We start from the raw sequence: 15,401 nt of genomic DNA on the forward strand, positions 1-15,401 counted from the left end.
TCATCAAACAAAACACCATTTAACACATTTGTATTTACAATGTATAATGTCGCCCGAACATGTCACGTCTTGATTCGTTTCAATAATTAAATAAAATCCTACTTTTACGTTTGAGTTCATTTAAACGAGTTAAAACATTTTATAACACTTAAATGTGAAATACGAATTTTCATCTTTTGTCGCAGTAATGTTCTTTAAACTTGGACATTAACTGTTCCTTTGTGACAACTTCCCGTACATCATCTCAGTAATTAGCACCCAGATACATATATATTGACATTGGACCCCAAGTTCATTAATGTGTAGTATAACAAACGGCCCCTAATCAGCCTTATAATATTTCACGAGCCCCATAACTTCCTTATGTAATATTACGATGGTCCTTAATTAGCGCCCATGCAAGAATGTTCTGATGAACCCCTCTATACATGTAATGAGATCGAATTCAAAGTTGTGGAACCGTACCGCGTTCAATTATTCGTGTGGCCCCTTTAAAGCTCATGTGCTGAGACAAGTTTAAAGTCACAACAAAAACATCGACTCACACGTAACCCCAATACGATGTCAAACCGACACACCATCTGGAGTGAATTCGATTAAGAGTTATATACACTATATGTATATATATATATGATCGTGCTAATGTTAAAGTCCTTAGGACGACGCCCTGTTCACACTGACGTACAAACACACGTGCTTTACTCATCGCGTGTCTGGAGATATTATTGTGGCTATCAGGGTTATAAACCGTAACCTGCGTATTTAACCTGCCTGTTAAAAACACGGAAACACAAATATCTTCATAGAAAACACGATATTTCATCGACCTACAAACGAAAGGCAGTGGACGCTATGAGCTGCACTTTCCCGCCATCATTTGTGTGATATGAGATCGAGTGCGAACCCTAAGTCTGTGCGATTCTGGTACGTATTATACAATTATATATCTATTAGTGGTATTGTAAGAGAAATTGCTATGTTCATTTGTTTACGTAAAAACAGCGAGTGATTGTTAACTTCTGACAAAGGCTGGGCCAACTCAAGTGCGTGAGTATCCGTGTTATTTCATCAAACGTTCCCTACACCCACTTTTGGGCATACTACAACAATAAGTAATTGTTTACGTAAAGAATTTACTATTTTAGAATCAAACAACAAAAAACAGCATTCTAAACAAAACAGAGAGAAAAAAAACAAGAACCTTTTATCTCTGTTTAGACAGACAGCTATAAATAGACGAACTACATAAGATATGTACCCAAACCAGATGCCCCATTATCTAATACATAACAAAGTCCCCAGACTTTTGATGTGTTACATCTTTACACGTACATGCATGTGTTTCATAAGAAACATGTGTTATTGTGACGAGCTTTCATCCAGAAGACAGGAGTTTGCCTTCATATGAAATTTCACTGGTCACATTTGACACGTAATTTAATGAGCTACTTTACCGAAAAATTATAGATATATAATGTACAAAATGTTAACAATAAATGTACATTGTAGGTCTCATCATTATCGTTAGCTTCAGAACGACATCCATGTCAGTGTTGCTTTGTATTTCCTATAAATTCCACAGGGATCTGAGAAGCCGTTACAATTTATATCAATTTGGACCCACTATCTAGAGTGCCCACATACCATTTTAGACGTTTTTGGGGTGTAGAGCAAACATCGGTAAAATCATATTCTACAAAGTCAAAGTGCTACATGTATATCTAAAAATGGTCTGAGGATACTCTGGTGGGTCCATATTGATATAAACTGTAACTAATTCCCAGATCCCTGTGATCATACCAAACGTCTTTAATTAATGAGGGAAGTAAATATAACAACGATGACCCTGTTTGTCGGTCTTACTTGTATACTAAACATATGGGAGGTCTATACAAAGTTCAATGATCGCGATCATTGAGTAATTTGCCGAGTTATACGTCGAGCAGGGTTGCCTGGCTAGTTAAGATGTGTGTAAAGCGATACGATACCATAGGCATTGACCACTGAAATATGACAACAGGAAATATTAGCCTTCTGTCGGGAGCCCGTCACAAGATATCAAGTTTATGGTCATCTGTACAGTGTCCAATGCCATGAACATATTCCCAAACAGGACAGTACATGGCTTTATGATGTGAATTCAATTATCGACATTGGAAATAAAACAAAAGCTTGCCTGTAGAAGGAGACCGTTCTTGTTGCGTAAATTTGCTTAGGGGTAAATTATTGCACAAAATATGGATTTCAAATTTTGTAGAAGAGAGGACTAATTCGACTGAAGTTTAATGTACATCGAGTACAATAGTTAAGGAGTAGACTGCACGGTTTTTACGGTAAAACTTGGTTTTACCAGTATTGGGATCGCAATTCCGGAACTAGCTTTTTACCCCCCCGGCTGGTGTAGTGAAGAATAAACTGAATAACCACACATTTGTGGTATATGTAGTTGTAATTTGCACCCAGATACAATATAAACTAGTTTAGAATCATTCTGTAAACTTATTCAGTAGCATCAATATCATTTTAAGTGGATTGCGAAGAAAATAAGAAAATATAGTGAACTGCCTTTCATTATTAATTTAATGATATTCACAAGAAAAACAATAGGAACAAGTGGTGTCGTGGTAAGTCCTGAGCTTTCTACGCGGACGGCCCGGGTTCAATCCTTACCGTCGGCAGATTATTTTTATTTTTTTTATTTTATATTTATTTTTGTTGTTAATTCACCATGCTTGAAAATATTCTTTTATTTTGTCTTTATATTTATTTTTGTTTTATTTTATTTTTATTTTCCAAAAGTTAATTCCAAACATAGACATGTATAGCATATACACTAAGTTACGAACATCCCACTATTACGGCCACTTATTTTCAGTTCCGATTTTTTTTCTCTTCAGAAATACAATCACACCGCTATTCCGTTTTACGACCAATTTTCATAGTCCCAACGACCACTAAATTAACACTAATTGACCCTTTGATTATGACCACAGGCACATGTGACTTCACACCTCGCTGTGCCTCACCTTCCCGCACGCAGCAACCCGTGAACAACTACCCGCAGGTACATCAGTCAGTCTTTTGTTTCCGTCGACCTAATTATCAGATTATCTACCTGTACTAGGAGAGTGTTAATCGCCATCAATTTCAATTTCTTTATTAGTTTAAGCTTTACAACTTATTTAACAACCATCATTTGCATACTTGTGACTGGCAGTTGACGTGATCGAAACCACAAGTAATGCAACGTTCTTTCGATAGCCCTGGTGGCGAGATCGAACGATTTAGGCAGTTCTTTCTCATACGTGTAACGCCAATGGAATTAAAATTCTTTAATGTATGAGATATATTGATCTTATTTCAGATATTTATGAAGTACCGTACGTCAATCATCTCATTTCAATAGATGTGTCATCTATTTTGTTGCGGTAAACAATCGGTGTTTTGCATTAGTTAAAAGTACGCTTGACTATTGCACAGTAGTCTTTCAAACACTTTACCGATTGTGATCGTAAGTTATTATTTGACCAATCATTGCACATGGCGGGATAATTAAAATCGATTTACGTAAATATTAATAATAATTTACACAGATCAATACCAATTTTAAAACACATAGATTCTCATTTACCTCAGGTGATACTATGTGATAATTAAACCAGAGACATAGATAATTTAATAACTATCTAAATCTCTGATTAAACTAACGATATGTATTTGAATTATAATTAAAACATAATAGAAAGTAATGTCTAGAAAAAGTATTTTCATTTAGATTGTCAACAATTACTTCAGTGAAATTCAGTTTAAGATTTAAATAAGCACACACCATTAACTTTATTTAATGAAAAAAATATGTCTATGCTCTAGAAATAAATGGTATAGTCATTATATGTCCCTAATTTATCAAACTTTAAAAAAATATTTGTAAATTATTGGTTTTGATTAGATACGCATGCATTAAAATATGATATGATTAAAATTCTAATGGCCGACAAAACTGATTGATCAAATATAGTAATTTGCAAATTTATCTTAACCAAAATATATCAAACTGGTTTTTCCCCCACACGTACATGTACATACTCAGCATGCTATGTTATGTTTCTTATGTTTTTTTTTATATAAATGTAATGTATATGTCATGTCAAGTTTATGTTGATGTCCCATGTATTTGTAAATGTGTTAAATGCAAAAAATTGAACAAAAAATTAAAAAAAATATATATATATAATATACATTTATATATACATGTATATTGCATTTTTCATAAAATTTCAATTTTGAAACAAAAATACAGTACATATATTATGTACCGTCAGCTAGGATACAGAGTTTCTGTTCTTGATCGTCATGATCATAGAAGAAACCTGGTCCACCTCAGAATTAAGACCACCTCGCTATTAAGACCACTTTTACTCAGACCACTGGGTGGTTTTAATAGATAGGTTTTAATGTAAATACTGTTATACATATTCTCAACACATGTTATATAATGTTTCTGACGTCCCTTGCTCATACACATTTTCATTTACAGCGGTTCGGAGCGGTAGGGAGCTGGGTATTCGAGAAAAATATTTCAAAGATTAAAGGATAGATAACCACCCCATATATACATCTCTTCGTATCTGTAGCAGTGTGCAGCCAAGCGTGAAGGTGTGATACATTGATCATGACCACATCAAAACAATAAGCAGTGATCTAGAGTTGGCTGTTCTATTGTTTAGAGGATTAAGTGTCATTTTATAACGAAATCTTATCGTTTGGTTGTTTATGCAAATTAAATGAAAAAATTCGGAGGTGTTTAAAATATAACTGAAATTGTAATACATGTACGTACTATTCTGTACTAGGCAAATGTACTTATATAATTTGTAACACAATGTTTTTTTCGGAGTAGATTATCATGTCAAAGTAAAATTGCTGAGTGAATCTGCTATAATATATATTGAAACCACTGAAGCTTATAATTTTCGTTACTGTAAAGGAAATTTTAGAAATATCAACCCATTTCAAATGATTCGACTGAACTAATTAAGTCTTCCCATCTTCTCCTCCCGGTAGGAATATGTTATTTTTTCATTACATTGTACAGATCAATATGAAATATTTAATGTAAGTAGGAAACAAATTTGACATATTTCAGAGTCAGCCTAATTCAGGTATTCTCTGATAGCAGATAATAAAACCGTGATATTCCACAAATTTAGTACTAATCTGATAGATTTGTATCAATTCATCAAAACAGTAAAAAGTAAGCGTGTCACTATCCTTCATTAAATCAAATACTACAATTATGTTTTTCTTGAACCAAGCCTTATAAGAACAGTTTTTCTACCAATATTCATATTTCAAAGTAAATTATCATGTTCAAGCCTTATGAAAACAGTTTTGGAACCAATAGTCAAATTTCAAAGTAAATTATCATGTCAAAGTAAAATTTCTGAGTGAATTTGCGATCCGAATTTTGGACCTATCCTTGCTCCAAATTTTGCTGAACAACTTTCCATAATATTTAATAAGAAGATATTTACAAATTGTAGTTAGAAAAGGACACTGATGACAATATCTGTCATTTAGGTAACTCGTGCCGTTACCGTTTGTTAGAATATATGTTGTAATGTACTACAAACTTGATAGATATAGAGAAAAAATATTAACATGTTTTGACAAAAAATATCCTTCGTGCCATTTACATGTCGTTTAGTTAATTAACTCAGGTTATTTAGTTTTATAGTTAATATATATACATTCATGTACTTGAAACTTGATAAAGCATATACCGGTAAACAGCTGATAGATTTTTTTCTCTCTTTCCCTCTCTTTCCCCTCTTTCCCCCTGATATGTTGCCAAAGTAGTATTAGTGAAGTTATGAAGCATGAAAGTCATCCTTTATGACAATATACGTTAGTTTTATATGTTACACGGTCTGACAACCATTAATTTTTGTAGTTATAGATAGTATGGTGTTCTTAAACTTGCTAGATACATTTTTGTTAAAAAGGAAATCCTTGATGTCATTCATATTAGTCATTAAAGGTCAAATACGTGTACGGTATTGCTTAAACAGTATATGAGATTTTATATAATATAACCAGTAAGTTTTTTCTTGATATCTGAAGAATGCCTGTTTAGTTTTTAACAAAAAAAATCAATTTAATTTGACATTACAAGTCACCATAATGCTGAAACTTTTCTTTATATAAACTTGACAACATAAATACTTCCTCTTTGATTGAAGGTTCTGCACTGAAATGCATTATGTGTATTTAGAATAACTGGACCTGTACAAAATGTGAGAAAATAAATCAATGTGATAAATTATTACGACCAAATAATAAACAATTATTTGTATTAGTTTTTCAGCCTTAGTTTAAGTCCTGTTTTCTTTGGATCGTTTTCCAATTTGCAGTTATACTGATAATATAACCATTGACTTATCAATCTTTAACACTCGAATCAACTCCTATCATCCAGAAGTTTTACCGCAGCAGTACTTTCAGTACTTTGATTATTGTCATATCTTTCCCACTGGAATAGACGACTCTTGTCCGTTCGGAGATTTGCCCGGAGCATTACTTCCAGAGTATTGAATACCGCCATAAAAACAGATCACTTGTACGTGCTCTTTAAGGTCATACACTGTATATCAAATAAGAGCCATTTTTTTTACTTCTAAATCTCCTCCGGGCGATTTCAAACTGTGGAAGATCACTTAGAGACGACGCGTATTATATAATAATGTAACTTGGCTATTTTGGTCTCTGTAACCGATTGACCACAAGCAGTTGGCTCTATAGACTTTTTTCTCTCAATATATATATGTAATACTGACACAATATTACATAGAGAGAGAAACTGTCTATAGAACTAAACGCTTTTGGACTGACAAGAGGTCAAATTAATTGTTTTAAACTAGTGAATGCGAGATGCGTTAGTTTTCATAAAAATAACGGCCTCCATCAGTTTGAGGTTAGAGGTCAAGGACCTACCAGTTGGTTTATACGGCGACAGAGCTATATACATGTATAAGTAATTTCCTTCCTATGAAATTATGTCGTGTGGATGAATACGATAAACGTTTGATGAATGGCCTGAAGCATGTGTTTGTCCTTGCTGTAACGTTACCTCCACATAGCTTGGTCCATATTAATCTTATAACCATTTCGCTTATAAATTATATCACATGACGAACGATTGTGGCATTAGTCCGTAAAAATGGTACCAGTACTAGTCCCACTCATAATTATAATATAATCACATCTCTCAAATTCTAGTTTCCGATAGATTACATACTTTATTATTTGACGTGTCATTTTTGTAGTTCAAGTCAGTGACTTGGCACGAATTTCCAACCAACGGTCAATAGATCGTTTGTTGGAAAGCTGTGCCAAGTCCCTGTGGTTAAAATCAATAGTTAGAAAACAACTGATTTTCGATTTTATTTATCCATATTTAATAGTCACTGCTGTTTACTATATTTAACGATTCTCCTGTGGGTACAACTGTTCCGGCGAATCTATAATGAAGCATACTTGTTTTTATTGAACCGAAGATGAGATAAACTTATTATAAACATTCCAAAATACTTTTAAAACCGAAATGAGTATTATTACTTTAATTTTTGCCATTTTTTACACGAAGAGTAGAATCAAAACGTGAGATCTCCGGTTTAAAGGCCCACTACCTTACCGAAACGGCTTTTAATTTTTAAAATGGGAATGTAAAACAAGATCGATAATTTTGTAGAGTCTTAAAAATTATTAACTTACCGTTAATACTACATTAATCATCACCTTCTAAACAATTTGATTATAATAAATGAAATATTTATTTTCAAAACGCGGGTCGTATTATGATTCCCGCCGTCATCCTAAATACCGCGCGGTAGTTGACTATCACTGCGCCAGACGGCAAAACAGCGAATTGACTCTCTCCCGTTTTCATATATTACGCAGTAAATCTTGCATATGTTTGGTGTCGTAACCTTATTTTAGGTCATCGGTATGCATTTTCTGATGTTATTAATGTTTTTTAAGAAACCTTTATATTTTGCTCCGGAAAGGTAATGGGCCTTTAATTAACAAGTATAAGATATAATGTCAAAATTTCTCATATTTCTCTATAGAATATATCACCTGTTATTGCGTTGTCCATATTATCTTATCATGTAACCCTCCAGTTCCGTTTTTTGTTTGTCAAAAGGTATTATACTCAGATGTCCACCAGCCGCTTTGATGTCACGTTATACCCTAACAAGACATACAAGCTCCATCCCATTTTCCGACGTCACTCTATTTTCCGACGTCATACCATTATCCGACGTCATGCCATTACTTATCGTCATGTCATTGTCCGACGTTATCACGCAATGTATTGTCTGACGTCATGGTACTGTCAAACGTCATACATTTGTCATTCACTGAATACATATTCCATACCTCCCGGATCCTAAATCATTTAGGTTCGTACCAGTTGTACTGATATGATTCTGCGTAATAAGAAATGGAAGGCGCTTTACCAGCAGAATAAAATTTGTACCAATGGTTCGTCTCCTGAAGCCGGTACTACTTGGATCCATGATGGCAGAACGGAAATGTTTCATTTGTCATCAAAATGCTTTCTTTGTTGAAAGCATGACAGAAAGTATTCATATTCGATGAAAATATAGTTTTTTTTTTTAAATTTATTATGTATTACAATGTACAAGCCGAAACTATATCTAGGCATTGCTTTTATTCCCATTCGATGTGCTAAGGAGACAGAAGACAGGATGATATGAACATTGAGAAGTCGAAAGTTAAGAAAATTGGTTTAGAACTTCTGTCGTCTTTACCGGAGGGGTAGATTTTAGATTTTAGAATAATAGTATATTACGAGTTGAAACTAACACCTTGAGGAGCATACTGGTTATAAAATAGCTCTCTCCCTCCCCCACCTCTCTCTTTCTCGCTCTTCCCTCACTCTCCCCCTCTTTCTCTGTCTCAAATACAACTTTATATATTATGTATATCTTTTCTTGTAAAAGTCATCTTGTCTATGTAATTTGAATGTTTTATTATTTTTGGGAACGGGCTTTATATAAGTTGTATGACTTGTGCCCAATCCCAATGCACATTTTGCAATAAAATATGTTTAAATCAAAATGTGCTAGTCCTTGTTTAAACTGTGATATATGCCTTTGCCTATATATCTCGTCTTAGGCATACTTGACCATAACCAAGATGATAAAATTAAAAACAAAAGTGTGTATACGCATCGTGGCTAACCTCAACATCGCTTGCGAAGGGTAGAATATCGTACTAGATACTGTTGACTCGTAAATTGTAGTGTAGCTTGTAAATTTTGGCAGAATATTCGAAAAAGAAATACCTTTCGGAAAAAAGAAGTCCCCAAAGTTATGTCATTATGGGAGCATTTATTTGTCCGGATTCGACTTTACATTTTTTCGGATTCGACTTTACAAAGGCATACTACAATGAGTCCTTTTACATAGCATTGCCATGCAAGTATCTTCTCTCTAGTCTGTTAAGCGTCATGATACTGGCTATTCTTTTGCTTTTTCATAGCGTTATTTCATAAATACTGACCCAACAGAATGGATGAAAATTTTGTAAACTGATTGGCTAACGTAATATGTCGTCTGATGGTTGATTTCGGCCATGTCGCCGTTTGGGTACAGTAAAACATTGCGCTAAGCGTGCGGAGAGCGACATTGTGTTTGTTTCACATGCAATCTTATCAAACACATTTTCTACACGTTGCTAAGTCAATTGATAACGCCATTTCGTCCCAATATGCATATACATTTAGCTTTGTTGTGCACTTTGTGCGAGATGAGTACATACACGAAAATAATAAAATAATTCGGACAGCTTTTTCAAACTATTTCGTCCCCAGTCAAGATTCTGGCAGTGCCAATTCGATTAGCCATTTCCAAAGGTCATCTTGACGTGACCCCTAATGGGATTTTGTCAGATCCTCTTATCAAACGTAGTGATAATTAATCAGATTGTGTCACATGGCGTATCATCGCACTCTCGCTCTCCGCTTGGGGCATTGTCGCACCGTCTCATGGCAGGCCTTAGTCCGCTAAACCTGCCTATATTATTAGGCTATTTTTAATTTTTATCTGCCTAAAGACAAAAAAACAAAACCTAATAATATAGATAGGTTTAGCGGACTAGGCAGGCCTAGGGTCGACAATACGACAGTGCGACATGGCCCAAATTAGTCACCATACTGGGGTGGCTATCACTGTCATGATATCCACACGACAGTGATAGTAACCCATGTAATATTGAGGATGTCTTGACTACTTAAAATGGCCAAAAAGGTTAGCTATATAGCCAGACGTTGGGACCAGTACAAAGTGTATAGACATGAAACGACCATTCTCTAACATCAATTTGTGTTGACCTTGTGTTCCCATTACTTTCTTTATGTTCTGATGTCTGCAGCCAAAATGTGATTTCAACATTGCGCTATATATCATATTCATAAGTGGTCCTTTGACAACTTTAAATGCCAAATCGAAAACTTCGCTTGCTGTTTGATAAGTGATCGCAAGTATCTATCTCTCACTCCACGGAGGACCGTACGGGCTGCATCTCCATAGAGTTGCGGTGTTCCTTCCGGGCACCGCTGTACTGTAATCGATAAATACACATTATTTAGTTCCGTGCCTATCGAAGGTCATTATGGAGTACATGCAAATATAGTCTTGGCTGTATTTCATAAACCGCATAGTGTTAGTGTATATTTTAGACAGTTCTCTATAAAAATATTATTGCTTATGTAATGAAATATCACAACACGATCACCTCACAATTATGATCATCCTATGGCAAGCCAACATGACATTTATTCACAGAGCAATGTCGATCCTTAATTTTACTGCATATATATAAGATATCTTATATTATATATGAGATATCTCATATATATTTTTTAATTAATCCTATCAAAGATATCTTATATCATTTAAGTTATCTATATAAGATATCTTATATAATATGTAAGATATTTTATATAATATATAAGAGACAGAAGTATGTATGTATATATAGGTCACCATTATAGCAAATATATTTATTGTCGCCATGTTCGAATTGACAACTAGAGGGAATTGCTTCTTTGTGTTATAAAACATAACTCTGGGTCTTTTTGTAAAGTTGACAATTTATTCCTGGTTCATGATCGTATAGTGTTCATATTCTTTCTCTCACTGTCACTAGTATATCCAATCTCTCTTGCTATATTCGTTTCATTTTCCGGACTCTCCCTGATGTTCTCTCGGTCCTGTCTCTCTCTGGTCTCTGTCCGGTCTCTCTCTCCTCTCTGTCCGGTCTCTCTCTCCTAACCCCCGCACCTCTATTTATCCCCAAACTTCCTACGATTCTGAGAAGACTCCAGAACCCTTTTACCTTATTTGGGCCCATGTCCAGTATAGTCTAGGCTCTTTACGTAGGTAACGGTATCAAATTAACAATATATGTGTACTTTTAATTAGCTTCGGACATGTATTGAACCCCATTACTCATAATGACCTCTCGCTATGTGTACTACATATGTAATGTCTACACCTCCTCTGATGATATATATACTAGTTATAACTTCCCTCTGTATAATTATCTATCAATATATGTTATTACATATTTAAGACCTTTTTGTAACACACCTCCCATACTTAAGGAATATTTGTAGTTATGTTAAATCGACAAATGTTCCCAGACAATTACTTACAAAAAGTTTAATCATTACTCCAATTACTAATATTCAATTAACACCCAGCTTTTTGGTTCGTTAAACAAAGAGTTCCGGAACAACACCCTCTCACCTCTCTTACCACTTCATACGAATTATAAAGCATATCACTTAAAAATCAAACAAATACGCATAACGCCTAGAATTATAACAAGGCGCATAACGCTTATTAATTGCATTGGTTTGCACAGTTCATAACTCCACGTCTATAAAATAATATTTGGTTAGCACAGTTCATAACTCCAAATCTATAAAATAATATTTGGTTAGCACAGTTCATAACTTCATAATCCCATGTCTTCAAGTGTTATAATCCACAGGCGGTAGTAATCCACGTATGTTAGTTAATTAATTTAATAAGGTCCACGCATGATATACACATAGTTCACATAGTTCTTGTAATTTATAATCCAGGTTTCACAATGAAGCAGAACGACTTCTATTGTATATAGTCAATAATCCATTGAAGAAATTCACACCATAGCGTCAATAATATAAGGTCCACACGTCCATAAATATAAGGATCACACGAAGACATTTTCATCAATATTGTCATAAAGTTATGTCAACTAATAAATGTTAATCACTGCTTGAAGGTAGTGATCATTCTTGTATAATAATTGTTGCCACGCGAATCCGCACTGTATTGTACGTTATGGTTACAACGTAATATGTAAAGTTAAATACACAAATTGTCCACAATTACTAAGAACATCATTGTTTACATTGTGGATCGAGTTGGATCCGATATTGGGTTTAATAACCCGCTCATGGGGGATCCTGACACATTTTCTGCGGACGTAGCATTATCATTAATGCTAGCCCCACTATCTGTAGGGACCCGATTACTGGGCGTCCGTGTTGGTGCATTCAAACGTTGGAGCAATTCCAGGGATCGTTGGAATCGGACAGGTTGGAAGGTCGGAGGATCTCTGGTGGGTACTCTAAATCGTAACATGTCCAAATGTTGTTGAGGAGAAGTCGGCGGTGGTGCCGCAAAGCGTAGAGTGTGCACTCCTGGCAGCAGTCCCAAACACTGCGTGGTGCTGAAGGTCGTTGAAGCATGGAAGGTGAACTGTTTAAGCATCGTCAATTCAATCCCCCTCCGGATAAGATGTAGGTGGAAGGCGTAAGTGGATTGTGTATGGTTTGGACACTGGCGACGGAAGACAAGGGTCGGACAAGTGGGCAACTGGGCTCGAGATTTTGTACAATTTTTGTAATTTTTTGAAATTTTGCACGATATAACCATGCAAAAAGCCAAACATATCAAATTGAGAAAATTGTTCGTTATTAATACGTGGGTGTAGCCACAACTTTACCAATGTATGGCCAGCGATGTGGCCCTACAATTGGTGCTTTTGCCAAATCATCTGACTACTCTACCCCTTAATTGACTGTGATTACGGGTGCGTTCATTGGAATATGGTCTAATTTCCCGTTAATCTTTTTGGATACCCTAAATGGACTAGACATTCGGTATAGTTGCTTAAGGAAAGGTTCCCTCAATTTCCCATCTATGTAATGGATTCATTAACACACCCTCTCTCAGAAACTTAATCGAACTATGGCATATTAATTGGACGCAAAGATAAATAAATGTAATGACACATTTGCCCTGGGATGTTTAATTTAAAATAAGACATTAGATGCCTATTAAGATGAGTATTATTAGTGAATCATCTAAAATTTTGACGCCATTGACTTCTTATTGTATAAGCCGTGAATATTGCAAAAATTCAGTACCATAAATCAGTTATACAATTGATTGGAGTAGGTACAAAAACCTTGGAATTTATGTCATCTAGTAGAACACATGTTACTATAATTTTGGTGCACTTTTATCGGGTAATGGTATAGCCTTTTCAGGCCAACCAGCTGTACCAGAATCAACAATCATTTGTGTGAGATATTTATTTGTCTATAGCTTGCCAGAAATATCCATACTGATTTTCTCAAACGCGTAATTTGGTATATCTGTTTCTTGAATAGGTGCTCTACGTTTTTGTAAACTCTGTTGTTGACATGTAACACAGGTTGAGACGTAATCATATAGTTCTTTATATAATTTTGGCCAAAAGTATTTCTGACGAATAGCAGCATAAGTTTTTATCAATACCCATGTGTCCATTACCATCATGATATTGTTTTATAACCTCACTTCTTAGTTGTAACGGAACATACAGACGTGGCTTAACGTCTTCGTCAGCATTTTGCAGATAATAAAGGACATCATCTATTAACATAAACCTAGTTTGATCCCTAGTACTGGCTTTATTGTTATTAATTTGGTCAATCATCTTGGAAAGTTCAACATCTAATGATTGTTCTACCTTCATATCCATATTAGGTAAGTTTGGTAATTCCTTTTCACTATGTTCCTGATCACTTTCACTATCCCTTCTTGGTTGTAAGTCAAATTTATTGGAATTGAAAACAGCAATTTCATAAGTTTTACCCGAAATATCTGGAAGGACATCTTCATCACCTGTTTGGTCTCCTGTATTAGGGTGAACTTTATCTGGTGTTCTTGACAATAAGTCTGCACAAGTATTTTCAGTTCCTGGTATATATTCAATTTTACAACGATAGCCTGAAATATTTAATGCCCATAATTGAATTTTACGATTTTGCATTGGAGCTTCTAGTAGATATTTTAAAGGTTTATGGTCGGTTTTGATTACAAAATCTGCCTGATGTAAGTAATGATCTAGTTTTTGTAATGCATAGTGAATTGCATACGCTTCTTTTTCAATAGTTGACCAGCGACATTGTGTTTCACTTAGTTTATGCGACAAAAAGTATATTGGACGCTCATTTTTAACATTTGGAATAGAATCTTCCGTATTGTCCGATCTTTGTGTTAAACATGCTCCTATACACTTATCACTAGCGTCAGTATATAATACGTATGGTTTATTTACGTCTGGATACGCAAGTTGTGGTATGGCAGTTAAACTTTCTTTGAGATACTCAAATGCTTTTTGACATGACGGAGTCCATTTAAATTTTGCCCTTTTTCTTGTTAATGCTATGATAGGTTCAGCAATTTCTGAGAAATTTGGTACAAATCGTCTATAATAACTGACACAACCGATAAATCCTCTAACTTCTCTTACATTAGTGGGTTCACCCATGGATCTAATGGCCTTTACCTTGACCATTTCTGGTTTAATTCCATTCCTATTAATTACAAAACCCAAATACTTTGTTTCCTCTTTAACAAAATTACATTTCTTCCTTTTTAATTTCAAATTATGTTGTCTCAATCTATCAAAAACTGTTTGAACATCTTTAATGTGGTCTTCAATGGTTTTTGAAAATATTAAAATATCATCTAAATAAGCTATAGCCATGTGATCTAACCCTTCTAGTACTATTGACATTAATTCACTAAAAACTGCTGGAGCTGAAGTTAACCCAAAAGGCATTACAAGAAATTCGAAGAGTCCTCTATGACAAACAAAGGCTGTTTTAGGTCTATCTTTTTCATCTACCAATACTTGCCAATACCCACTTTTAAGGTCTAAACACGTAAAATATTTTGCTTGGTCTAACCTGGCTAAAATATCATCAACTACAGGTAACGCAAATGAAAATGGTTTAGTGATTTTGTTTAATTGCCTGAAATCAA

The 15,401-nt window shown here is 34.7% G+C and overlaps 1 protein-coding gene across 1 annotated transcript in view; it reads left to right on the forward strand.

Moving 5' to 3' along the window:
- The first annotated feature begins 596 nt into the window (after window positions 1–596).
- Window positions 597–15,401, forward strand: part of LOC138333221 (myogenesis-regulating glycosidase-like) — a 37,895-nt gene continuing 23,090 nt past the window's right edge. Inside the window, exon 1 of the mRNA XM_069281438.1 lies at window positions 597–924. Coding sequence (XP_069137539.1) covers window positions 887–924 — 38 coding nt within the window. The 5' untranslated portion in view covers window positions 597–886. The remainder of the gene's footprint in view (window positions 925–15,401) is intronic.

Source organism: Argopecten irradians, chromosome 10 (genome assembly GCF_041381155.1).
Source record: "Argopecten irradians isolate NY chromosome 10, Ai_NY, whole genome shotgun sequence".
NCBI classification, from domain to species: Eukaryota; Metazoa; Mollusca; class Bivalvia; order Pectinida; family Pectinidae; genus Argopecten; species Argopecten irradians.